We start from the raw sequence: 27,864 nt of genomic DNA on the forward strand, positions 1-27,864 counted from the left end.
GACAGACTGTGGTTTGGGCAGAGTTAACATCCGGAAAAGCGATAGAAAAACTCACTGAGGTGAAGGTTTCCAGCTGCAATGTCAAGATAACTTCAGACCTGCTGAAAAATGGCTTGTGTTTGGGAAGTGCTGAGCCTGTTACTGTTCTGTACAATAAGCAGTTAACTTAAAAAAATCTATGCCAGCAACAGTAAGATCAGACAGAACAAATATGAGAAAAAAGTCATCATCCTGGAAAACATATCACTCTACTATAATCTTTTAATAGTCAGGCTTAAAGTCATAGCAGCCATTTTCCATTTGATTGTGGTTTTACTGTAGAGAAATAAAAATCCTTTCACTTTTCATAATGTGTGAAGCATACCCTTTAAGTCCTGCAGTGAGTATAGATGAAATTACTGGACTCCTGTGGGACTTTCTGCCCGGATTCCTCCTATGTTCAAAAGGCAATCCTGTTACATATGTTTAATGTAACAGCTCTGAATTTTTAGCATTTACCTCAAAAATCAGGGAAGATTTTCTCAGTTGAATTACAAAATAGATGGTGCAGTCCTTCAAGGCCGGAGACTTTTTTTATTCACTAAGAAAACTGTAATTTTTTTCAGTTAGCTATTAACCATTTATTAGTAAAAAAGTTTTTCCATGAGATTAGTGATGTCCGAGTCCTGGTAGATAGTGAAGGACCTCTTGACATTTCTGTAGTAGATGCAATTTCATTGCACCTCAAAAAGGGCTCTTAAACTGCTCCCTATCTATTGGCAAATGAAAAGCATTTTAATTTCTTCCAAATTCAACAACAAATAGTATAAATCTCATTTGTAACCATTAGAGCAAGTAGTAAAGGTATTCCCATGAAATGTGCCTGGGTTTTATGGTGGGCAAAGCAAAAGTGGTAACCCTGTTTAATGCCAGCACCAGGCCGGGCTGCTTTATAGAAGTTGCTTTGTTACTTCACCATGTTTAAACTAGTCACAATGTCATCCTTCATGTTAGGCAGTCTGTCTAATTCCCACAAAGCACGCTGAGCAAAGTAGTATTCTTTAAAATACACACTGCCTCAGGACTAAGAAGATCCAGTCCTGCTGGTAGGCGTCTAGCACAAGGTGTTCAGAACAATGTACAGTGCAGTGCAAACTGTACAAAACCAACATTGTTAAACATGAATACAACAGTGTCCCAAGGAATTCAGATCTAATCCTGCAAATACCGACATGTGGGTAGCCAGCAACCTGTTAATTGTACCAAATGCCTGCTTACTTGTGTGGCATGCACTTCCTTCCGTGAACACTAGGCTAATGTATAGAAATACGTCCCTCGTGTCCTTTTTGGTTAAAATTAGCAACTTCTGAAATGAAAGACAGATACAAGCAAGTGAGACACAACTATCAGCTTTTAGTCACCTCAGGCAAAGGGCTCCTACCGCATTTGCTGTGTGGAAGAGTACCACACAGCAGAAAGGAAAATATCATTTGGTAGCTTTGGATGTAGATAATGACCAAATGCATCCACCGGTTTTGAACCCTGACCTCTCCAGTGGTAAAATCATTTTGTATTAAATATTTCCCTCTTTTGAAACATTTAGAGATATCTACCAAATGTATTAAAACTGGAGGAAAAGCGTTGCTCTTTTTTTTGTCTTTTTAAATTGGGTGTTGCTGTAGAGAGCAATGTCACAGTATCAAACAGAAGTATTTTGCACTGTTTTGAGAAAAGAAATGTTGGGTTTACAGCCTTGAGAAAAAAAAAAAAAAGTCTGCTACAAGGACAAAAATGTAGGTTGAGGTTTTTTTTTTTTTAATCAGAGGCTCTTTCATGCAAGTTGGAAAACAGCTGTACTGCACTGGGAAACAAAACATGATAGATGTTTGAATAAAGATGAATGGGAAGTACAAAGGTCAGTTCTGGATGTGACCCAGAAACTGAGCTACATTGACCCCATATTTTGGTTCAGCTAGCCACAAATTTGGGGCTCGGGGGGTGGGGGTGAATGTAATTTGATTTTGGTCGGGTTTTTGGGGGAGAAAAAAAAAAAAAAAAAGCTGTTGGTTTGGACTTGGATTTGTTTAACACCGTCACTGCACCCCCGTTTATACAGACACGGGAGGAGACCCATTTTCTAGAAGAGCGTTTCGGGCCCGTTGCTGCGTAAGAAGCATAAAGACCTGTGCCAGGCAAAGAGCGGGCGCCACACGTCTCCGTGCCCGCGCAGGGTCCCTCGGTGTCCCACCGCGCTCCCCTCCCGGCACGTCCTCGGGGGGGCTCCGGCCCGCTGCAGGAGGGGTCTGTCCCGGGCCCCAGCCCCCTCCCACCCGCAGCGGCGGCTCGCAAGGGGTTAATCTTGTGAGCACCGACACGTTGAGGGGGAGTAGCCAAGGCCAAGCAGCAAAAACATCATAGCACATTCCTGGGTAGTCCTCAGCTGCCAGCATCTGATTAAAACCATATCTCTGGCTGTGAGTGGCTAGCTGATCCGGAGGCGAGAGTACAACAGCGTATTTAACCGGGCCCCCGGCCCCCGCTAGGCTGCCGGCTGCAGGCACCGGTCATGCACGGAGCGGCGCGGGGCTAGACCGTGAGTAGGCTTGAGAGCGGGACCGGGGTCCAGCAACGCCGCCGGGGGGACGGGGCTGTCAGCGGGGCAAGGGGGGGCGCGGGGGGGCTGTGTGCTTTTTCCCGAGGAATTGACCGCCAGTACTGAGGCGGGTGGAGAGGGCTAACAGGGACGTGGGGTGCTGCGGCCGCGGCTGGTCTCGGGCTCCGGCGGATGGGATGGGAGGGGATAGGAGGGGAGGGGGTGTGCCCGGGCCGGGTCTTGGGGCGCCGGGGGGATGGAGGGGAGCGGAGTGCTCCTGCCGGGCCGGGGCTCGGGGTGCCGGGGGATGGAGGGGAGCGGAGCGGAGTGCTCCTGCCGGGCCGGGTCTCGGGGCGCCGGGGGGATGGAGGGGAGCGGAGTGCTCCTGCCGGGCCGGGTCTCGGGGCGCCGGGGGGATGGAGGGGAGCGGAGCGGAGTGCTCCTGCCGGGCCGGGGCTCGGGGCGCCGGGGGAGGGGGGTGTGCTCTGGCGGAGTCGGGGTTCGGGGTGCTGGGCATGGGGGTGTGTCGCGGCCTGGGTCTCGGGCCGCCAGAGGATGAGGGCGGGGGTGTGGGGGTGTGTGGGGGGGGTGTTTCAGCTGGGCCGGGTCTCGGGACGCCGGGAGATGGCGAGGTGCTGCGGCGCAGCCGGTCTCGGGACGGGGAAGGGGGCGGGTGTGCGTGCTCCGCCAGGCCCGGACTCGGGACGCCGGGGGATGGGGGGGATGCTCCGGCCGCGTCTGGGCCGGGGCTCAGCGCGTCTCTGCCTCTTGCATCTCCCCGCAGGCGAAAGGTGCCGGTGGGGCTGCGCTTCCCCGCCGAAAGCCGGCGAGGTGGCGGCGCTGGCCGGGCGCCGGGAGGGCTTGCGGCGGCCCCGTCCCCGCAGAGGGGTCTGGGGCGCGCCACGGGGCGGCGGGGGGGGGCCCGGTGCTGCCCGATCAGGGCTGCTGGGAGCGTGTCCCTGGAAAACGCCTGCTCCGGGGTGTGGCACGGCCGGCACCAGGAGGAAGCTTGAGCGTAAGGCAAAACAAATGTGCATTTTCATTTTTGTTTGTGGAGGGAATTAAGAAAAAAGTGTACAAACCCGAAATTTCACCTAAAAAACTGATATTAAAAAAATATCTCTAGTATCAGAGGGGAGGAAAGGGTTAGGATGCTGCGAAACAGGGGTGGGGTTTTGCTTTGGTTTTGGATGGAGCATCCTTGCTGGGCACCCCTCTGCTGGCCAATCTCAGGATGGATGCAGCTCGGGTCTGGTGAATGGATATAAAGACGTTCAGGATTAACTAGAATGAGTCTTCTACCTTGTCAGAGAAACTGACTTCTCAGCTGGTGAGACTTAACAGTCTAATGACCATCATATGATGGTACTTATGCTGGAGTAATATCTATGTTCTGAGCAGAAAGATAAAAGCAGGTGTTGCCAATGCAACCAATCTTCTCTGTAGCAGAGGTTTTTTACCCCTCAACTAAGCTGAGGCTGGTTACTTGAGCACTTACTAGGGAAGCGTGAAAATCCACTGGTATGGTAGGATTAATTTGATTGTTTTTAATTTGGAAGGTACTTCGTTTTAAAGGCTGCATTTTTGCCTCAGAAGTCTTCTGTGACTTCCATAAACAAGGCTGCCTAAAATGGACAAGCGTGTAGGCCCAGAGTTCCTCATTTTAGGCTAAGGAATGCCCATAGGTATGCTTAAGGATGAGAACACCTGTGCAGATAGGCAAAATAGAGATGCAAATTCGATTAGAGAAAAGTAATTATGAAGCTGTATATTCTATCTGGCTGTGAAGATTTACCAGGCACTGGTAAATTGAAAAGATGTCCTTGTGGTTGATCATGACCTCTTAAGCAGTTATAATGTTAGCAGATCTTCAGATGAGCTTCCATGAGGACCTTCCAGGAGGTGGGTCAGGCAGGTGAATTAGAATCCTAAGAAAATTGATTCTCTTCATCTTAGAAGGGTGTTGTCAGAGAGTAATCCACCATGTCTGTTTAAAGAATCACTGCAGTTGCATCCAGCATAATGGTTCTAGAGACATAATTGGGTTTCCAAAATTCTCTGAATGGTCTGAGGATGTGGTCAAGTCTAAAGCAGAAATTTCTATTAATAACTCATAAGAATTTGCATTTGGAGGAGGAGAATCAAGTGGTAGAAATGTTAAGGAGGATGAAAGGGGTAAATGAATGTCAGGTGAACCATCAGAACAGAGGCTTAACTAGCAAACCTCATGACTTGGAGTACAGGAAGGCTAAGGGTAAAGTGGAGTGAATGCCAGGTGCTCCAAGTCTTAAATGAAGAGATGGTTCTGATGAGGGAAGTCTAAGGTCTTGTGTGCTTGTTACTGTGGATAGGAGACTGGGAGAGAATGATAAGCACTACTCTAATAGTCCCATGACTTACGATATTTCTCTTATGCTCTTCAAAGAAAGCTATTGGCTGAGCAACAGAGGTTATGCTCAGTGCTGTTGGTGGGAAGGATGGGCCAAATGCTAAAAATCTGGAGTTTCCTTTTGTGAAGGTAGGGATGGTTATCCATTCTAATGTGCCTTCTGCTGTGTTTTTATATATCTAACTGCAGTACACAATCCACTATTTTGTTGAGTATTACTTGTCAAAGTGCCTGTATAACCCTATTATTGGACTCTGCAGACGAGTAGCTGCTATGGATATACTTCTTACTTAAGGCTGTACTTCACAAGCAGATATGAAAGAAGCACTCTAAACAGGTGAATATAATATATGCAAAGAGTGGCAAAAAGAGCTCTTAAATTTTTGTCTCTATGGGAAAGTAAATAAATGCACTTAGTGTCAAGGACTAGTGACTGGACAGGATGTTCAGGGTAAAGACCATAGTTTGAGATATAAAATAAATGAAAGTGCATAAAATGCTGTAGTAATGGAGTATTGTTGCCAAACCTACAGATTTTTCTCTATGGATGTTCTTTTCTCTTGGTGAACTTTACACTGCTAGAACATTTATGTGACATGCTGGGTTAACCCAGTTCTTGGGAATGTTTGTGGACTTTATTCAGCAAGGCTAGCAGTATGTGAGCACTACAGAAGCATAAATTTTCTTGGACAATGAAGCAATAAATTCCACATCCAGAGAAAGCCAGCTTGTTCTGGACACAGTATTGATGGTGCAAATCCTGCTTGCTGGCTAGATTCTGTAAAGATATGATGAAGAGATAGCATGAAGGTAATTTATAATCTGTAAGGACTTTGGAGAAAAATCTAGATCTTACATGCAGACTAAGGGATTGTTAGTGGAGTTGAGACTCTATCTCCTGGGGAGGGGGAATGCGAAGAGGTCTTGATGAGCTGCTGCTGTGAAACACAATGAAACATAAGCCACTATTCCTCTACCTAAGCACAGTCTCTACAGAAATACAAATTAGTTGTCAGAAGGATCAAGTAGAATAAGGTGTCTAAGTAGTAAAACTGACAAAACAAACTGACTTTAGAAACCTGGTTTTGAGGCTGTATCTGGGTTCAAGGGTCTTGGGTTTTAAAGAAGCTGGATGAAGCATAGTGGCAGGCCTAAGCAATAAACAAGAGGTACCGGTTTCAACAGGATTAGATTGTTTATACAATCTGAGTTCTGAACAAATTGTCTTGTACCATCTAATTCTTGTCAGCCTTGACTGATAGGGGCACAGACCATTCCAGCTTCCCCTCTTCTGGACAGATGTGCCTTGCATGTGCTTGAAGATGAAGTCTCAGATGAAATGCTGTGCTTTAATACCAAACTGTCTGTGGGATTTTTTTAAGCTTCTCATAAAGCTTCATAGTTTGTGCATGTCACCTTAAATCTCAAAGCTCAGCCATTACAGGGCCAGTTAAGGACAGACTATTGGCCTTGGAGCTGAATTTCCTGATGTTCTGTCAGTTCCTGTTGCATCCTTAAGCAATAAGTTAAGAGGTGAAATACTTGATGAGGTCTTGAAAAGCACAAGTAGGTCTGAGAGACAGGATAATAGACCTTTACCTTGACAGTCAGGAGGCTTCATGACAATGTCAACTAAGAACTAGCTCCTCCAGCAAAGTGTACTCCTAATGCTGATGTGTCACGGAAGAGCAAGTCTGCTATGAGAGTTCTCGTACACCTGCCCTATGGCTAAAACACCTATGGATGAGACTTTCTTCCTAGGAAGGGACAAGACAAGTTGGGAACACTAAGGATGTAGTGTTAATATTACAACCTATGTTTCTACTTTAGACATCTTCTGTGCTGTGAGAACAGGTTTATTTGTGCTTTAAGGAAGGGCACAAAGGTGACTATATAAGCAAGAACTAGCTTTTTAGCAGCTTGAATAGCAGATCTAGCTGCAAACAGCTGCTAGCCTGGTAAAATCTAGAGCAGGATGGAAGGCTGATGGTTGTCCTTGTGTGTTTCTGATGGATGGGGGCATCCCCATAACATAATATTGAGATCATCATAAAGATGAAAAATTACAGAGCCTGGGCAAGATTACCTTAAAGTCTGGATTTAGGAGCAATAATGTAAACTTCCTCTAATGTACATCACAAATATATGTAATGATAATTACCAATAGGGAAATTTACTGCAGAATAGTATTCTGTGAAACTTGATGACTAGCTGTTTAGTAGAACAGCTACTGAAGGAGATGCAGTGGAGCTCTGAAAAGCCTGGTTAATCCTTTTTTTACCTCTGGTATAGATCTTTCTTTACCACCTTTTTAGACTTGCATCTTATTTAGTTATTCATTGTCTTTCATGCTGTGTACACAAGAGCTAGTACCATTGGTAATGACTAATCTTGAAGGTAAGAGTAACACTTGTATTAAGCAGTATGTTTCATAATATGTAACTGAGGACTGAAATTGCTGTAGAAGATCCTGCCCTTATAAGGTGTAAAGAGAATTTTCATCAGTCTTCCCATAACACATCATGAACAGGACTTGCGTCTGTTACAGGAGACAGTATGGAGTGACTCCTACACTTCAACAAAGGTCTCTGTAACAACAGTGGGGTCTAAGTGGAGGGTTCTTCAAATACTGCTGAAATGAGTGTTTAAGAATAGTCTTTTGGCTGTTCATGGGATCATCAGGCTGGGTAAGCAGACTAGTACCTGACACTAGCCATGACTGCATGGTTTTAGGTTGGGTGAATGCAAGAATAATACAGCAAAATCCTGTTGCTTGTACAGATACATTTGTGAACAGGTAGAGAGCACCTACAGTTCAGCATAGACTATACAGCACATATGTAATTTCTCTCAGTACAGCTTGCACATACCCAGACTGTAAAGGGGGATAACTTTGCCAGCACTGGACAGTTAACAGCATGCAGCTGAAATAACCTATGATAACAGATTCAGTATGTGTCAAGTTCCTGCTCTGAGGAAGGGAGTGAAAAGCATGGTTATTGGCAAGAGTTTTTTGCTACACTAACTAGCAAGAAGATCAGAATCAGCCCTTCTAGGCAGGAAGGAGTTAGGAGTACAGTTAGAAATTAAGTATTTGAGCTGTTGTTTAGTTAAAAATAGTTTTCATCTGAATAAACTCTAGCTGCCTTGATTAAGAACTGCTTTGCTTCCAGGTTGTTTGGTATACCTGGTGAGACTCAACAAGCAGGATTGACAGAAGATCAAATCATTCACACAGCCTGTGAGTAAGCAGGTGATGCTTTCCTGAGCAACAGCTAGAACAGACAACTGAACTTTGGCTCAGGAGTTGCTGATTTATGAGGCTTCAGCACTGGAAACTGGAGAGAGTGGTATAGAGGAGTGGTCACTTAGCATGCAGTTTTCTCTGGAAGACTGATGTAAAGAAACCTCTTGTGGATAACCTAAGTATATTAAGCCTGTGTTACCAACTGAACAGCTTTCTATCAAGAAAGAGCATACAGGGATATCTCTCAACTGCTTTCTAGAAGAAGAATCTGGAGTTCAGATGCCAATATTGCTGGTATGGAGTGAAGGGGTTTATTAATCTAAGAAGTGAACTAAAAGGTTGGAATGCTAAATGCTGAACAGAGATTGGAAAGGCTGCTACCAAGACTTGCTGCAAGATGCTGTGTTATTCCTGGAACAAATCATAATTTGAGATGGATTAGCTAGGTGTCTGGATACTACCTCTGGACACTGATGTTCCTGGCTGAAGAATAACTCTATCAAACAGACTATGACAGTGCTAGTTTCCTTCAGTTTAAGTCTTCAGGGAACAAGATAGCACTAGTTCATTAAAAGCATTTAATTTTCTTCCTTTAAAGTAAGCAGAGGGTAATACTAACAGCTTGGAATGATAGGTACAGCTTGTTTAAACTGGTCATGACTTTTCATGAGCCCTCTGTTCTAATACTCCTGCAGTAGCTGTATTTATTCCCATGGCAAATGGAAGAAAAATTCAAAATAGAGCTATTGTGGTAGCTGGGTTGAGAAGTAACTAATTATCTCATCAGAAACTGTGTGCTCAAAACCACAGTACAATGGCAAAAAGTATGGTCCAATTGCACCACTTGAACTGAACAACCTGTTCAGTTCTAGCTGCTAACTTAGTGATGTTCACTTGGCTGTGATTCCAGTGATTGAAGTGTGCTGAAGACACTTTCAGGAACTTTGAATTTCTCTGTTCTTGCTAAAAGCCACACAGCTTAGAGGACAGAGGCACTGATATGATGGGAACAGACTATTCTGACCAACTGATGAAATAGCATCTGGCAAATTGACTGCTAGTAAGGTGTCTGGGTAGTTTCGCAGGCATGATGCTCCACCAACAGTGGCACATACCAACATCTGTAGCTCATATGACTAATTAGAGTACTGAAATCTTTTTCTACTTTGCTGTTGGTACTGGGGGAAGGGAGCAGCACGAAGGAGGTATGCCCTGATGTGTTCGTACCACACTTCTATCTCACTAAGTAGGTGAATGTCACCCTTTCGTGATTCTCATTACTGGTGTTGTGTATGTTAGACAGCTGCACTATGTGCTGTATCCTGCAATATATTAGTACAGCTGTAGTTTATTCCTAAAGGGTATTCCTGTTGGCAGAGGAAGCCCTTGGCACAAGGCTGCCTTAATATCTCAGCAAAGTATTGATCCATCTCTTAGGTGAGAGGACAGAACATCAAATGGGGCTTAAAACAAGTTGCATGAAGTTTCCTAAAGCAAAATCCTGTTAATCTAGAAGTATTCTGGCAGGCAGGCTTAAAGGAAGCCATGATACCATGCAAATGATCTCTTAACCACAAATCATGTTTCTAACTACCTACTGCCTAAACAGGACAGTTAAACAGGTTCTTTTGAACTTAGACTGAGAACACTGGTCTTGGTTTCCCTGCTATCAAGGAACTGCAAGAGAAACTGAGTGGTGGGGCATCACTAATCTAGACTTTACTGATTGTGGGAATGGCAGATAGCTTCAATTGCCAGGCAAGGCAGGTCAGAATCCTTTTCAGTTGTCTCTTACAAGACTAACCACAGGAGCTTGGGTTAGACTTAGCAGTGTAAGAGCATTTATTAAGTCATTTTTCTGGCAAGTGATAATCCTCTTGCATTCCAGCTGGAGGGGAGCAGTTCCCAAGATGTCTATGAACTATCTTCCACTTGTCTTTAAGCAGGTACTTGTTATGTGTAAGTGTGAACAATACATATCAGGTGTAATCTGCCTGTAGATAAGGCTGGTATCTTTCATGTATATTAGTCACTGGCTATGCTATTTCCTAACAGACTGATTTGATTGTTTTCATAGAGGAAACAAACTAATGGTAGTGCTTGCGGCAGAACAAGCAGCTGGAATTTTCCATCAGAATCATAGTAATCTTGTGTCATATTACAGAAGGTTTATTCAACTTGAACTCTTAGCTCTAGCATTTGACTCTGTCTATGGGTGTATTAGTAATGAAACAAAACATTTAAGATGATATGTTATTTGACTCCTCAGCATGAATGACCCTGTTTAAAAGGCAAAAGTCTGAATAGCACATTCATGCTTCTGATTTATTAATGCATGCCTGGTGCTTCTCAAGGCTACCTGGGGGACTACCATTGCAGCAGAAACTAGGCAGAAAATGTGACAGTCCTGTGCATAGGGATTTGCTAGATGCAAATGTACGTTAGTCATACAGAGGTTCACACAAATGCACTATTATAATGTGGGTAGATGTTGCTAGTCAAGATAGTCAATTATTAGTAATTGAATCTGGCTTTACAACTTTGACTCCTGCTAGTCATTGTGTGTATTGCTCTTTAGCCTCTAATCTATTTCCTTAGCCTGCAAAACTGAAGTCTTGAATTTACTGAAGTGGATAGCTTGTTTACCAGCCTTCTGAAAATAACGCTCCTGTCAAGAACTTGATAGCTAGGGATTTCTAAGGATACATTGTGCAGGTCTTAATACAACCTTCTAAACAGAATAACTTGACTAACTCTTCAAGGTGTGGGGGAGGCAACAACCTGCCTTGGAAGCATGTTTAGCACTTGAACTATTGCTGTGCTTGTGGTTACTACTTCATCCCTAACAGGCTGTGTTGCACTTGGCAGTAAATGCTTCTCTTGTCCTCTCCTGGTCTCTCAGATGCTAATCTGAAGTTAATATTCACATAAAATAACTCTTTAAGCTGAATCATGTAGTATAAAGGGACAAATAAGGAGCATAGGCTGTGAAAAGAACAAGGTATTAGACTGCTGAACATATGTTTAGTTTATCTGCCTTGCCTCTGACTTTTTCAGTGTACCTCTTCTCAGACAAGCTTTCATCAATATTAAGGCGATTATCTTTCTCTACTGAGGGGAAAAAGCCTTTGTGTTGGGTGAGGATTATTGTCCAGGCTTTAAATTCTGTGACAGACTACAAGGCATAGTGCAGATTCTCAATCCCTTGTGCACAGGGCAAAAATATAATCATTAAGGGAGTGACCATGTTGCCACTCCTTGCTCAAATAGGGGATAACTTGGAAAGCATATCTTAAGGGAACCTAAATGTTGCTCAGCAAAATTGTTTGGCATGTGCTTCAAGTCTTGCTAAGAAACAGGTATTTCAAGCATGACTACCTACAGCTGTCCCATCTACAGCTGTCCTTGTAGGGAGTTCAGAGAAGACACCAAGAGCATGGTATGCCCCAAGTCTTAAGACTGAATTTCCCAGGGTAGATGTGTGAAAATAGTACAATGCTGAATGAAGAGCTGCCTCATTTGAGAGTAGGTAATGACTCATCTTTCAAGGCCTGTGTGTTGAAGGCCTGAAATGGCCTTTCCTTAAGGAGTGATCAGTACTTGCTCTTCACAGCATAGTTCCTATAAGAAAGGAGAAAGATACTGTTAGTGGTCTCTTAGCAAGCCCTTTTGAAAAATTTTGAAGAATTGAAAAGTGGGTGGGTAAAATATGGTGTGTATCTATGATACAGGCAAGAGTCTGGGGCACTTGCAAAGTAGCAACATCCATAAATCTGCAGTCTAAGACTCTTGAAATGGTGCATTTATCGCAGTAGTTAAAATGGATCATACAATTGTATAGTGAGTAATTAAGCTGTGGTGATACCAGTGGACATATCTACATGGAGAAGATTCAAAAGGCATCACATAACAGTCTGCTGATATAGCTTCTGTGGGAATGATCTTGTTCTTCACTATGCCAGTTTAACTGAAGGCATGCCTGTCCTTGCATAAAAGCACATGCATCTCTAACTCTGCCATACTTCTGGCTGTTTTTTTTCAGATTAACTCAGAATTCAAGTGTAATAGAACAATTCCAGTCTCTTGTTACCTTACTCCTGCAGGCTGAGTAAGGAAGTACTAAGGGACTGTGTACTGTGAAAGGAAGCCTGCAGAGTAAGAGCAAGAACGACAAAGAAAAGTTTTTAGCTTCATTTTACTTACATGCATGCAAGGCACACCAGCACTTTCTATTATGATAAGCCAAACTTGAGTGTGACAAAGACCTTGCATGAGTTTAACTTGGGTCTAAATCACAGAATACAAACATAATTGTTTGAGACTCTTGTATTGAAAGTAGACTAAATTACTGCTAGCTTTAGCTACACAGTGTTGCTCCCCACCCCAGAGAAACGTTAAGGTAAAGCCTGAGGCAATTTTGTAATAGTCTTGTGGCTTAGATGTCAGGAAGATGTCCTGAAGTAGTTATTCAAAGTATGAACATGTATTAAGGCAGCGTTTGTCTATCCTTGCATTCTTAGCTGTCCTAATTCTCTTGCTCTAGAGATAAGATTCTCAAAAACCTTGTTCTCCAAAGGTGTGATAAATAAACATCATGTAGTGTGAACTCTCACTAGGTGAGATGCACTGTGCCAGACGTGAGATAGGAGAGTATGTCCTACAAGCTGCTCAGAAAGTCCTCACTAACCTTCTCAAGTTGTATTGTTAACACTGAGAATGAACTTCTCCACAGTAAGATAGGGAGTGTTTGCCAGGGTTCAGCCAGTCTTGGCTGTATCCTGGCTCATCTTTCCCCACCTTGGGGCTTTGTGCTGTCTGGCTTCCATAGGATGGAGGGAGATGGCAATAGTGGGATGACAGCTAGGATTTAAACATGGCAACTGTCTATCTGGGTTTCTGCCACTTTACAGTTACCAAAGTGAAGCCTTGCTTGTGCATATTTTTTCCTCCCTAGGTATTTTTATTTGTATTGACTCTTTACTTCAGAGTGAGATACTTACTCAATATAACAGAGTAAGTGGTTGTATAACAGCAGAGGTGTTTGTAGCTCTACAAATCAAATCGGAGAAGCAGGATTACTGATAGGCAGGACTTGGTGTCTCGAGACTGTTATTTCTTTGCAACACAGAGCAGGGCAGAATGTCCTAAAGTTATGACTCAGCTCCTACAGAGCATGTCTTAGCTCTGTTCTCCAGGTCTGTCTTTTCCTTCTGTTCACTAAACAGTAACTTTCCAGATGGGGCTGAGTGGTTAACTAATGATTCAACCTTAACTCTGTCTTTCCTTTCTCTTTATTTTTGCAGGACTTGATAAATCTAGGGAGAGGCTCATTACATTAAAGTCTAAGACTTCCTCTGACCAAAACTATACAAATAGGCAAGCTAGTCCAGTTTTAGAGTAGAATTTAGTTGGCTTCACTTTACTGGCTTGATTTGTGGTTTTTGATAGTCACACTCCTTTTCAGCACTGGTGCAAGTAGCTTGCAAAATCCCTCTTGGCTGTAGTAGTTTCCCACTTGCTACTTTGTCAGACTGAGCACACAAGCCACTCTTTCAGTGATAACATTTAGGAAATAACCATGGTTTGCTATATCTGTTCTTCCTCTAACATCTATTTCTACTTGGAGCCACTTGAAATTTTCACGTCAACATCTTTGCTGTCTTGCATCAAATGTTCCCTAGCTGTAGCCAGGTAATTTCTCAGCTTGCGGAGAACAGGTATAGCTGCCAGAGATCTTTCCCATATGAGCACTTTTATCTCTGATTTACTTGAACAATGCTAAATGGGATTCACAAACCATCTGGTAAGCAGCTAGATCTAAGTTTGCTTATATTAACAGCTACTTCCCTAAATGCCTCCTCCCTGACTAAATGGAAATGGAGGCCTTCAGGGTGGAATTCCCTTTTAAAGACCTAGGAATTTGTGTTCTTCCTATGATAAGAACCAGTTAGGCATTGATATCCATTACTCTTAGTGGCAAGTTGGATGAGTCAGTCTGTAGTTATTGGCTTGGTAATGAATTGAGGGAAAAGGCAGGAGTGAGAGCAAAATCCTGAAAGTAACTTCCAGGTAACATAAAAAGCAATATCTGTAACTAGGGAAAATGAGAAATAGGCTATTGAGAATTACAAGCTTCTAATGCTAGAGGATATGCAATGCTTCAGCACTTGTAGCTGGGTACATAGATGTCTCACATGATGTGCTGGACAAAAGGGGCAGCTTGGTTTGTGGCCAACTGCCTGGATATGGGGAAAATTACTAGTAGAGGGTAGCCCAGGTACTTAATCATCTAAACAATCTCTTGGCTTCATTTACCACCCTAAAATTCAAGGGACTAATTGAACCCACTGCAATACCCCAGACAGAAGATTCATAGAACAGTTTCTATAGCAGATATGAATGTCCAGTTCTTTCTGCCTGAGCATAGATGGTCTACAAAATTTCATAAAGACAATATGAATCCCTATTTGGTAAGTATGAATCAATGCTTCAGCTATGTAGGAATAAAAAACAGGGACTACAGATGATTTTTTTACTGTATCTTGTATTTCAGAGGCAGAAGGGTCTCATGACATAGATTTAAGTCATACTAGTCCCATAACTTCTATTAACTTGCATGGTTTTTGAGGGTGTTTTAAAAAAACCAAACCACTAAGGTTACTTGATTGTTACTAAGACAAGGGTGTGGGGTTTTGGTTTTGTTGTGTGTGTTTTTTTGTTTTTTTGTTTTTTGTTTTTTTTTTTCCTGGAACAGGCTGTCTGCGACCTAAGGAATCTATTTGCTTTTAGCTGTTGGGTGGTATAACCTCAGACTTCCACTGGTTATAGAAAGATGAATAAGATCTAGTGGCTGCTTTTGGGTGTTCTGGCATCATCTTCATGGGTGTTTGGAACAGATCCTAGCAAATGTTTCTTGCGTTCTCTCCTTTCCTACTACAGCGATGCAGCTGGCAGGGCTGGAGGAGAACAAAGCAAAATATCTGAGTTTCTCTAAACAGCTTTAAAGGGTAAAAAGCTAAAGGTTGACAGATTAAAACAGGATGATGCAAGTACAGCCTGTGAAGGTAGGTCAGTGTGATCTACTGATTAGGTATTACTGAGGTGAGAGTTCATCATGTAGTGGCCATAACTTTATGTTCTCTGTAGCCTGAGGTGAATAGACAGTGAGTCAAACTTCCTATATGATCTCTGTTAAAACTTTCAGACATTAGTGGGCTTCGGTGCTCAGCAGGACTAACAGGTCTAATAAGAATATTTCTTCTTCAAGGTAAAATTTTTCATCTACCTACTGACTGTTACTTGTATTTTTAAAAACTACAGCAATCATAGCTGACCACCATCTCACCATGTCTACTGAAGCTGAAGCTACTACTGTCAACAGTCAGCCTGAACAGCAGGCTCCACCAAAAGCACAACATTCAAAGAAAGAAAAAAAGAAAGGTAAGAAATGTTTACTTCTTGAACACCTCTTCTAGTTCAGTGTCCTTAATCTTTTGCACTTGCCTAAAACTAAGATCATTTTCACAGCATGATTAAAGTAACTGAGGCTTCAAGCTGACGGAAAAATGAGTAAATAAGCTAGTAAAATAAACCTAACCAGAAGGTAACCTTTTAGCTTGCAAGGGTTTTTCTATCCTTGAGTTCTAAAGTGCAGTTCTAATTGTTAAATGACTCATCTACTGAGCCTGACAAATCACCAGAAGCCCAGAGAATTAAAAGCTTCCTGAGGAGGTGATCAGACCCAGGACCATCCAGGAACCTGAACTTGCTTCTTCCCCTCCCGCCAGAGGGATGAATGTTCTGGACACAAATACAGATTCTAGTTCAGAGAAGCTAGAAAACATTAGAATTATTGTAGATCAGACAATAGATTTTGTTAGATTAGGTTATGTAAATATAATTCTTACAGAAATACATATAAAGGTGCACACTCAGTATGTTGAACATGCAGAGAAGAAAAGCAAGCAGTTCTGAGTAGTGTGAACAGCAAAAGTAATAAATTAGAGAAAACCCCAAGTGATTGCATGGAGAGGAGTACCAGGACTACTTGTAGAAATGATAGTACTGATAGAAAGTTCTAGTACAGGAACCAGGAGATTCTTGCACACCAAGAAGAGATCTGACTGCACCAGAACTAGGGACTAACATCTGAAAGGCTTATTGAACATCCTGTATGGCCAGGGGGAGTACCATTTCTTTTTGGTGTTTTGCTTAGTACTTACATCTACTTGGCTGTTGCCTGTAAATATTTAGTCTTTTATGTAGCAAAGAATTGTTCTGAGCTCCCCAAATATTAAGCACTGGGCTCCACTCTTTGAACTGGGGCCAGATTCTGTGAGAGGACTGTGACCTTAAAGGATCTACTCTTGCGTTGCAGACAGTACTGGAAGAGCTAGGGGTTGTTAGTCAGTTATACTGAAGGGACAGTTTTAATATGTACTTATATGGTAATTCTTTTAAAAAGATCTTGAAGTCACAACATAGATTCTTTTTTAAAAAAAGAAAACAAAAAACAAAACAAACAAAACAAAATAGCAAATAAACAACAAAATACCCAACCAAAACTTTTCTCTGTCTCCAGGGCCAGAGAAGACAGATGAATCTCTCTTGGCCAGATTTAAAGGTGATGGTGTAAGATACAAAGCTAAACTGATTGGCATTGATGATGTCCCAGAGGCAAGAGGAGACAAAATGAGTCAGGATTCAATGATGAAGCTGAAGGTAAGGGCTTGAGCTGGCATGTAAGAACCAACTCTGGGTAGCCTTCAGAAGGCAGATCAAATGGTCACTTTGGCACAATTTCAAATACAGCTTGATGGTAACATAGTAACAGCACCATCCTAGATGGATATTACTTCTAAAGCTGTAACCCCTTGTTCAAAGGACAATATTTCTCTAATAGCTTGGAAATGCTCCTTTAGGTCTCTTGCAGGCATGCAGTACGCATGCGAAGAGCATGAATGTGATCACAAGTACTGAGCTTGGGCTTTGGATGGGGACAAGGGGGCTCTTTTCAGTTTAACAATGACATCAAAGCATAAGTTGGCATCTTGTGACAATAGTGACACCAAGAGATGCAGATAAGCCAAAGAGTAAGTAAATGAGATCCTTCAGCAATAAAGATGATTACTTCTGGAGTGCAGAACACCCATATAGCTTCAATCAGGCCAGGAAAGCTGGTAAAGATGCTGCTACTGTAACAGTTTTGTGAACTAAGATAAGTTTTAAAGCTCTAAAACATTTATAGAGTAAACACAATCTAGTTCTGAGGTGTCACTTTAAACCTAGTCAGGCATATGTTGCAAGAGGAATGCTGCTCTAACTGTACAGTTGCATAGGAATGACTAGACGAGCATTGGTACAGTCACAGCCATGGGCTCAGGAAGAATGTAAGGAAAAAAGTTCAAAAAAAAGTTCAATCTAACAGAAGTTTCATCAATACTTTGATATTCATACTCTTTAGGGAATTGCAGTGGCGGCCCGTTCCCAGGGGCAACACAAACAGAAGATCTGGGTGAACATCTCCCTCTCTGGTATCAAGATAATAGATGAGAAAACTGGGGTAAGATATGACTTACTTTAAGAATCATGTTAAGAGAATAAGTGAGGCACTTAGACCAATCTGAACTACATTTGTTAACAGCATTGTGCCCCCCTTCTACATATAAAAATTGGCTTGTGAAATGGGTTGTAATGCTGAAAGCCTTCTGCCAGAAAGATAGCTACATCCTATTGTGGTTAGTCAAAGGCAGATAAAACTGAATCTTTAATGGAAGCCTTCTAACAGTCTCAATCATCCTAACTACAGAAAATAGCAGCTATTATGTCTCCAGCAATTTAAGCCAATAGATTTTTTTTTTTTTCCCAATTCTAGGTCATAGAGTATGAGCATCCAGTAAACAAAATCTCCTTTATTGCTCGAGATGTAACAGACAGTCGTGCCTTTGGCTATATATGTGGAGGAGAAGGCCAGCACCAGTTTTTCGCTATAAAAACAGCACAACAGGTATGGATCAGACACCCTTTCCCACTTCCTATGAGTAATGCTATTGTGTAAACACTTAACATGTGACAAGGGTGTAGTGTTTTGCTGGTAGCCCTGTGGTGTATAGGGGAATACCAGCACACATGGATAGACTCTTCTAGAGGAGGGCAGTAGGAATTGACTGTATCACCAGTGGCTCTTACCTTGTTCAGTTTCTCTGTAGTCCAAAATAAAACCACTCCAGTAGCCTTGCTTACTATGATCAACCTTGCTTAACATGTCTGTGCACCATGGAAGTCATGGAGATGAACAGAGCTATTATCCTGAGGTTTCCTGTACAGTGGCCTGCTAGTGAGAATGCTAATTCTTGAGTAAAATAGCCAGAGCTTCACTCAGAATTAACAGGAGTGATGTTAGCACTCCACTAGTCCAGTTCTCATGACGCTTTGTCTTGTGCAGCTCTCAAAACAGACCTACACAATTGCAGTAGTGTTTCTGGGGCTAGTGAATGGCAGGTCTGGTGTTCCTGGAGTTACTTCTGGGAGAGATTTTGATCCTTCTGTGATAGATTTCCCCCCTGCAGAAATCCTGTATGCAGGGTTTATGCCTCTGAAGAGAATCTGTACATAAATATTGGAAACAAGCTACCTGGAATTACCACTATTATGAAGCCTTCTAAATAGCTTATTAGCTTGTCATGATAATGTCTTTATAATAGTCACTATAATGGGTTCATGAGCCAAGACTCCAAAGCTAGTAATTCACACACGTTCCTGCCTGCCCTCCTGGAGAACCTGCTGGAAGCTTCAGACCCACTACAGATGGGACTGAGGGGCTTCTTGCTGGAGCATATTACTACTTTAGTAACAGCTGTAACACACCCTCTCCTAAGCCTCTTTTATTAGTTTATCAGAGTCCTGTGTTGTATTGGCTTCACTGGAATTGTAGATTAGTACAAAAGCCTTCTGTGTGTGCTCTGGAGTCTGTTCTCCCAGAGGTTTTCACCATAGGGTGCTGCTTGCCAGCCTATAAGCTTATCCAAGCTGTAGACTGCTCTTGCTGCTTGTTGTTTTTAGCACAAACTTGCCTAGCTGAGAAGTAAGGACTTCTGCAGCTTTAGACAGCTGCAGCTGTATTGTTTTTCAAAGGTGATAACTCTTGAAATGGCTTCTGCTGCAGCTGCATGTCTAAAACCCTTCATAGAGTATGATGCTCAGATAGAAACAGTGAGATCTGATCAGCAGATTCCCTGCTTGAGACAAAGGTAGTGGCTGGAACAGGGGGACTTGTACTACTCTAGACACTGACACAGCTGCTGTATGCCTCAAGCAAAAGTTCCAATTAGGTGTAGCTGGACCTGCCACCATCTCGGCAACCAATCAAAACATACTCTTGTTAATGGGTGTGCAGGGAATGCAGTGCCTTTCTACTTCACACTAGATTTTCATCCTGATACAGATACTGCCTACAGCTCCTATGCATTTGAGGTGATGATAATCTTACCTTATGCTTGCCTTGCTGAATTACTATTTGCAACCTGTTTAAAATAAACTATAGAAGCTATCTCTAGGTTCATTGTTGGAGTTGGTAGAAAACGGGCAAATGTAAAATTTTTTTTTTCCTCATGAGAATACTAGAGAGCTTGGATAAGCTTTGCACTTTTGAGGGAAAAATGATTAGGACTTGCCATGCACTCATGAAATCCTGTGCTACAAGAATGATTTTTTTTTTATTAAATACATCTGATTTTCCTGTGGAGTTAACAGTCCTAAGCTGTTTGTGCCCCATTACCCTTAGATTCTGCATAAGCTTTCTCGTATAGAGACTAGACAGTCCTTGAAACTTGCTTTTCCTGTTATCTCAACCTTACTGTTGCACCATTTAGGAAAGTTTGGCTTGCTGCATAGCTTGCTTCAGTGGAAGTGCAGGGAGAAGTAGTACATGGCCTGAAGTCTGCATTCTTTTTCAGGCTGAGCCTCTAGTTGTTGATCTTAAGGACCTCTTCCAACTAATATATAATATGAAGAAGAAGGAAGAAGATGACAAGAAAAAGGTGAGTAAAATTACAGAAGCTGTATTAGTCTGCATAGAAGTAAAGCTCATTTTGATGTTGGTTTGGCTTTTGGGCTTCTGTAAGACTTGACACTGAGGTCTGTCTAAATCCAGGATCACTTGAAGCTTGTTGGTTGTACTAGCAGTTTATTTACCTTCTAGCTGGTAAGCTCTCCAGATGGAAATGCTTTGGATAATCTTCATGATAACTAGGTACTAAAAGCCTTCTTTTCTTCTTTAGAGTGAAGAAGCAAGTAAGACTGAGGTAAGTCACTCCAGCTCAGCCTCAGTTGATTGGGTATGCTGCTGCAACACTAACTTTGACTTTGTTTACACTGCCAGAATTATGGAGTCAATATCAGATGCTCAGTTACACTGAAATGGAAATAAAAGGGTCCTACAGAATTAATGCTGAGTAGTGATCTCCCTCATACTTCCCTCTTTCATCACTTACTCTTTGAAACCTGCAAGTCCCTTGCTTAAGGCAAGTTTGGGTATTTGAGTTATCGCTAATACTGTTATCCATCTGTTACAGAATGGTGGTGAAGCACTACCTGCTGATCAAGCTGAAAAAGTGAAATTGGTAGGTTAAATTTTAGGACTTTATGTTGATGCCATTAAGGAGTTCACAACTCTCCACATTGTGGGGTAAATGCAGTATTTATAGATGAATTTACAGTAAATAGCATAATGCTTGATTCTTGCTTCTGTAAGAACTCTAACACATACCAATTCTTTCAATATTTCTCGCTTCAAGGGAGCTGACCAAATGGACTTGTTTGGGGATATGTCAACACCTCCTGATATGATCAGTCCCACAGTAAGTAGAATTCAGCTTAGCTGTCTTGGCTTTTGCTTTGAGAGGAAACATAGTCCTAGTAATAAGATCTGTTTTCACTTTTAGTCCTGGTTTTTGGTTTCACTGAGACATTTGTTTAGCTATCATCAGTTGTACTAGTGTCTCAGGGATATAATAGTATCTACTTACTAACTAGAGTAGTGCCATTCTCATCCAGCAGAGTTCACTTGAGACCATGACAAAGATAAACCTGTATTGTTAGTCATAGAATGGGGTTGGATTGGAATCTCAAAAGATCATCTAGTTCCCACCCCTCTGTCATGGACAGGGACACTTTCCACTAGACCAGGTTGCTCAAAGCCCTGTCCAGCCTAGCCTTGAACCCTTCTAGAGAGGGGGCAGCCACAGCTTCTCTGGGCAACCTCTTCCAATGTCTCACCACCCTCACTGTAAAGAATATCTTCCTTACATTTAATCTACCCTCTTTCAGCTTAAAACCATTACCTCTCATCCTATCACTGATAAAGAGTCTGTCCCCATCTTTTCTGTAGCCCCCTTTAAGTTCTGGAAGGCTGCTATAATGTGTCCCTGGAATTTTCTTTTCTCCAGATTAAACAACTCCAACTCTCTCACATTGTCCTTGTAAGGAAGGTCCTCCATCCCCTTGATCATCTTCATGACTCTCCTCTGGACCCACTCAATAAGGTCCATGTCCTTATGTGGGGGGCCTTGGAACTGGACACAGTACTCCAGGTGGGGTCTCACAAGAGTGGAGTAGAGGGGCAGAATCCCCTCCCTCAACCTGCTGGCCACACTTCTCTTGATGCAGCCAAGGATACAGTTGGCTTTCTGGGCTGTGAGTGCACATTGCTGGCTCTAATACAACTTAGAACCCCAAGTCCTTCTCTACAGGGCTAACTCTCAATCCACTCATCCCCCAGCCTGTATTTGTGCTTGGGATTGCCCCAACCCATGTGCAGGACCTTGCACTTGGCTTTGTTGAATTTCATGAGGTTTTCATGGGCCCACCTCTCCAGCCTGTCCAGGTCCCTCTGGATGGCACATCCCTTCCCTCCGGTGTGTTGACTGCACTACACAGCTTGATTTTTGTCAGCAAGCTTGCTGAGGGTGCACTCAATTCCACTGTCCATGTCTCCAACACAGATGTCAAACAGCACTGGTTCCAACACTGAGGAACATCATTTGTCAGGGGTTTCCACTTAGACATTGAACCATTGACCACAACTCTTATGAATGCAACCATCCAGCCAATTCCTTATCCACAGAGTGGTCCATCTGTGAAATCCATGTCTCCCCAATTTAGGGACAAGGACGTCATGTGGGACAGTGTCAGATTCTTTGTACAAGTCCACATGGATGATGTCAGTTGCTCTTCCCTTATCTACCAATATTGTAACCCTGTCATAGAAGGCCACCAACTTTTCCAGGCATGATTTGCCTTTAGTGAAGTCATGTTGGTTATCACCAATCACCTCCTTATTTTCCATGTACCCTAGCATAGTTTCCAGGAGGATCAGCTCCATGATCTTGCCAGGCACAGAGCTGAAACTAACTGGCCAGTAGTTCCCTGGGTCATCTTTTTTTTTTTCCTTTTTTAAAAATGGGGATTACGCTTCTCCTTTTTCATCCAGTGGGAACTTTACTGGACTGCCATGACTTCTTAAATATGGTAGATAGTGGCTTAATCACTTCATCTGCCAGTTTCCTCAGGACCCACAGACACCATCTCATCAGGTCCCATGGACTTGTGCACCTTCAGGTTCCTTAGATGGTATTGAACCTCATCTTCTCCTACAGTGGGCAGTTCTTCATTCTCTTAGTCCCTGCCTTTATTTTCTGTACCTTGGGTCATGTCACTGGAGCACTTGCTAGTGAAGACTGAGGCAAATAGTCAATGAGTACCTTGGCTTTCTCCATATCCAAGGTGACAAAGTCTCCTGTTTCCTTCTGGAGATCGTCTATATTTTCCCTAGTCTTCCTTTTATCACCAGTGTACCTATAGAAGGTTTTCTTGTTGCCCTTGACATGTCTGGACAGATTTAATTCTATCAGGGTTTTGCCCTTCCTAACCTGATCCCTGGCTGCTTGGACAGTTTCTCTGTTTTCCTCCTGGGCAACCTGTCCTTGCTTCCACCCTCTGTAGACTTGCTTTTTGTGTTTGAGCTTGTCCAGCAGCTCCTTGTTCATCCATGCAGGACTCCTGGTGTTCTCTTACTCTTCATCAGGACACATAGCTCCTGATCTTGGAGGAGGTGATCCTTGAATATTAACCAGCTTTCTTGGGCCCCTTTTCCCTCCAGGGTTTTAGCCCATGTTACTCTGCTCAGCAGATCCCTCAAGAGGCTAAAGTCTGCTCTCCTGGAGTCCAGGGTAACGAGCTTACTGTGTGCCCTCCTCACTGCCCAAAGGAACTTGAACTCCACCATTTCATGGTCACTCTTGAACTTCACAGTCCCCACCAGCCCCTCCTTGTTGGTGAGAACAAGGTCCAGCATAGCACTTATCCTCATTGGCTCCTCTATCCCTTGGAGAAGGAAGTTATCATTAATGCACTCCAGAAACCTCTTAGATTGTTTATGCCCTGCTGTGTTGTCCCTCCAACAACTATCAGGGTGAAGTCCCCCATGAGGACCAGGGCTTGTGGACATGAGGGTGCTCCTGTTTCTCTATACAGGGCCTCAAGTAATCCTCAAGAATCCTTATGTAAGTCCCTCAGAGTGGTCTCTTGGCCATTCTGGATAAGTAGCCCTAGCTCAAGATGTGGCCTAACTCCACAAAAATGTGCATAAACTTTGTCATAGCTCAGTATGACCCCTCAAGATCCTACCAGTTTACTCTGGAACTGGAAGTTATCATCAGCCATGATACAATTGGTGCTGTCAATCCAGCTAGTGAAAAGGTTGTACCCTTCTATTGCCTGCTTGGTGGAGAGATGACACATTAATATCTTCCACTGGAAAATAGCTCTTCAGTCTTGCTCTGAAGCTAAGACTGCAACTTGAACTCGTGCTAAGGCAGTGTGATTTCACCTGTTAAAACAGAGGACTAGAACTCAAACAGGGGTTCTGGACTCAAGTGAAAGCCTAGGTGTAATTAGTGCTTAATGACTCCAGTCTCTAAACTGTAGAACAAGCATCTGATATTTAACTAAGGGATTGTAGAAGAGGTCGTTTTAACATTGAGTTTCTGAAACTAAGTAGCTGTGATTTGACCACAGCCAGCAGTGCTTGCACTGATGACTTCAAGATGAAGCATTAGTGCAACTTCAGTGTCACAGTGAATACTTACTAGTGTAGAATGTTGGATGTTAGGATCTCTCCTTTTGCAGCTGTTTTCCTTAAGCTTGTCTACTGTGCAGCAAGTCCTACATAAAACTTTTATTTTTCTTTCTGAACAAATAGGAAGCTAAAGAGATTCTGTTAGTGGATCTAAATTCTGAAATTGAGACCAAACAGACTTTTACAAAAGAGGATCTCTTCTTGAATGGCATCACAACCTCTCCTGCACAACCAAAGCCACAGCCACACTTCTTGCCTGAGAGTTCCTTCACTACCAATCTCAGCTTCTTTCCCACACCTAATCCAGACCCTTTCAGTGATGATCCTTTTGCACAGCCAGACCAATTGGCACCACCTTCATTTGATTCTCTAAAATCTGCTGATCAGAAGAAGGAGAGTCTGAGCACCTTGACACCGGTGGGTAATGGTGCTTCAAATGGTGATATAGACTACTTTGGTAAACAGTTTGACCAGATTTCTCATAGAACTGGCAAACAAGAAGCACTAACAAGCCAGTGGCCACTTGAGAGTAAGTCACCTGCAGCAAGAACTCCAAATGGGGTACCGGAGAGAGAACAGAATGGCTTTCTTAAAGCTCCGTCAAGCCTGTCTGTGGAAGGTCCTTCCAAAGGAGTATCTCTGCAGAATGGAGTAAAGCTGGATTCTGAAAGCAATATCCAGCTCATGTCAAGTGAGTCTATAACAATTAGCCCACCACCACAAAATACCAAGCCAGGAAGAGGAAGGAGGTCTGTCAAGGTGAACAATGTTCAAGTAATTAATGGTGATATGCATGCTCTTACTTAAGGAAGCTGGGTGAAGGAAGCTTTTATTTCTTCATACTGTGTAACTGGCTAAACAGCTTCACATCTACTTCTCTTCTACATTCTATGCTTACTCTAACCTCTCTGCAGCCATGGTATATTCTAACATTCATGAATGCTTCACAGTAGCTATGGTCACTAAATTATATACTCTCTTCCTTAATGCTGCCATACTTCTGTAAAGGTCTGGTAAGTATGCTGCTATGTATATTGATACATAATATAATGCCAGAACCTGTTAAGATAGCTGTATGCCCATCAATCTGTGGTTTCATAACAATGAGGTACTAGTACTAGCTTACAGAAACCTATGTAGTTTCTCAGTACCTGCCTACTGAGGGCAATCTCAGTGACACCCAAGGTGGCTCTGGGTCAGCTGCAATTTGTCTTGCACTCAAATGATGCAAAACTTTGTTGCTGACCTTGCCACAACTGCAGGGGTCACTGCAGACTGAGCAGGAATGTTTAGAGGGGTGGGGGACAGAGGGAGGCTCATATGATAGCAAACAAATGAGTCAATTTAAGTCTTCTGCTGTTGACTTTTGACTACTATATATTATACTGACTTAATGTCATGTATCTCACTAGACTGAACAAAATGGTGAAGCTTAAAACTCTTATACTTGATCTCTGAAGGATATACCAAAGCTTCCTGCACTGTTCTACCTGAAATAAAAGCTTGTGGCTCTGGACTAGGGAGTCTTGATCATGCTAGAATGTGTTTTGCCATGCCATCTTACAAAGCTTTTTTTTCTCTTTCTAGGCTGCATCAAATTACTTACTTAGCTCAGACTTATTTGTGCCAACTACAGAGAGCCTCGGCTTGACCTTAGTGGTACAAACAGGACATGTGCCAACTAGCTCACTGGACCTCTTCAAAACAAGTCACACCACAGCGCCTCCATTGGCTGGTCTAGGTTAGTTCACAAAGTGAAGGTCTTTCTCCAGTCTAAGATACCTGCTAACACTAAAACAGGGTTCTAGTTTTCATTTACTTCATGTGTAGTGCCATGCTCTTCAATCCATGTGCTATCTACTCTGAAGTTTTCATAAGGAGAAGCCTAAACTCTGCATCCTCAACTGGAACAGGGTTTTTTGCTTCAACTTGATTGCTGCTTCAAGTACACAAGGGTCTAGAGAGCCAAGCACAACTTGGGAGGCTAGGATAACACTGCTGCAGAGTCTTAATTTGCACAAAAGTAACTATATGGCAAATGCATCTGTCACTTCTGTACTAGAACTAAGTATGTTTCTCCTTCTGTTATATCCAATTCTGTTCTTCTAGGATCAAAATGGAGCTAAGTAAAAATTGTTAACCCCCTTCTCTCCTCCCCCCAAAATTACTCGATTTTTTTTTAAAGTGTAAATCAACAGATTTTTGAAAAAAATACAGGAAAAATATTTTTTGGTACTCTCAGTTGAATTGATATATACTCCTGCTTGAGGTCTTCAGATCACTGAAGTGCTGTGTAACAACAATCTCCCTCCAGGTGGCTTGCCAATAACTTCATCACACTGGAGTTCAGAGACACCTGCCTTCACTCAGGCTGCGTCAGTCTTTCCTGGGTCTATGATGCCTGCTCCACTTGCCTTTAGTACTCAAGCAGTGCCAAGCTGGAAACAGCCTGTGTCTTTTGGTTCAGCAGCCCCTCAGTCTTCTGGTTTCTGGGCACCGCCAGCACAAGTTTCATCTAGTTCATGGGCACAGCCATCCAGTGCTGTAAGTCCCTTCCAGAGTAGTGTGTTTCCATCTTCAACGCTACCTGCTCAGACCTCATCTGTACTGCCCTCCAAGCCAACAACAACTAGCCCACCTCAGCCACCACCTAGAACTGCACCTCAGAAGGAGCTATCCAAGAAGGAGAGTGATGCTTTTATTGCTCTGGATCCACTTGGTGATAAAGAAGTGAAGGATGTCAAGGAAATGTTCAAAGACTTCCAGCTGACAAAGCCACCTGCAGTACCAGCAAGGAGAGGAGAACAGCAAAACCTGTCAGGTGCTTCTGGAGCTTTTAGCAATTATTTTATTAGTAAAGTAGGCATTCCTCAAGATAGTACGTATCATGATAGCATGGAAGCTAGCAAGCTGATTGCCAAAATGATTGGTAAAAACGTTTTTCCTTCTGTTTAAATAGCTGCTCAGGGATTGGGATGGTTGATCACTAGTCTTTTCTGATATAGCTGAAAATTTGATTTAATAGTTACTGAAACAGAGTTGAAGGACTGTCTCCCCTAATAATGCTACAGAATTGATCACTATCAGTGGCCAAACACTGACACCTAGTGCCTAAACTGCTTGACCAGAATGAGATAAGCTACATCTGTATAGTGTTACATCTAGCTTAGGTGTAGTGAGGCTCAAGCATGAGAAAATTGTGAGGTCACTCAAAGCAACTTCCGTGTGGGATTTTTTTGTGTATCTAATTAGATGGGCTTTGGTGTTGCTATACACAGAGTTGAGTACTTGTTAAAGCTGTTAAGTGATTATAGCAGTATGTCTCTCTTCCTTAGAACCACCAAAGCCTGTTCCCCGACAAAGAGTGCTGCCAGCTGATGGCCTGCCTGAAAGTCAAGTTAAAACAGACCTTTCCAGTGCTTCATCTGTAAGTAGTGAAAAAACCCTAAAAGCCCAGACAACAAAACAAAAAAACCCCATCCATGAACTTTCTTTCCTCTCAACCACAGGGGTGCCTGTGT

The 27,864-nt window shown here is 42.8% G+C and overlaps 1 protein-coding gene across 6 annotated transcripts in view; it reads left to right on the forward strand.

The window, feature by feature from the left end:
• Positions 1 to 2,469: 2,469 nt before the first annotated feature.
• The window catches only part of DAB2 (DAB adaptor protein 2), a 28,345-nt gene continuing 2,950 nt past the window's right edge, over positions 2,470 to 27,864 (forward strand). For 4 of the 6 annotated variants that reach the window (XM_074932477.1, XM_074932479.1, XM_074932480.1 and 1 more), the window contains exons 1-13: positions 2,470 to 2,572; positions 15,529 to 15,648; positions 16,790 to 16,929; positions 17,672 to 17,770; positions 18,083 to 18,214; positions 20,163 to 20,246; positions 20,487 to 20,510; positions 20,781 to 20,828; positions 21,003 to 21,065; positions 24,467 to 25,117; positions 25,931 to 26,084; positions 26,658 to 27,164; positions 27,679 to 27,770. In XM_074932477.1, the coding sequence (XP_074788578.1) occupies positions 15,555 to 15,648; positions 16,790 to 16,929; positions 17,672 to 17,770; positions 18,083 to 18,214; positions 20,163 to 20,246; positions 20,487 to 20,510; positions 20,781 to 20,828; positions 21,003 to 21,065; positions 24,467 to 25,117; positions 25,931 to 26,084; positions 26,658 to 27,164; positions 27,679 to 27,770 (2,088 nt within the window). In that variant the 5' untranslated portion in view covers positions 2,470 to 2,572; positions 15,529 to 15,554. The remainder of the gene's footprint in view (positions 2,573 to 15,528; positions 15,649 to 16,789; positions 16,930 to 17,671; positions 17,771 to 18,082; positions 18,215 to 20,162; positions 20,247 to 20,486; positions 20,511 to 20,780; positions 20,829 to 21,002; positions 21,066 to 24,466; positions 25,118 to 25,930; positions 26,085 to 26,657; positions 27,165 to 27,678; positions 27,771 to 27,864) is intronic. The other 2 variants (XM_074932475.1, XM_074932476.1) reach the window with 2 other exon arrangements.

The sequence above is a fragment of the Athene noctua genome, chromosome Z (genome assembly GCF_965140245.1).
Source record: "Athene noctua chromosome Z, bAthNoc1.hap1.1, whole genome shotgun sequence".
In the NCBI taxonomy this organism is placed as follows: Eukaryota; Metazoa; Chordata; class Aves; order Strigiformes; family Strigidae; genus Athene; species Athene noctua.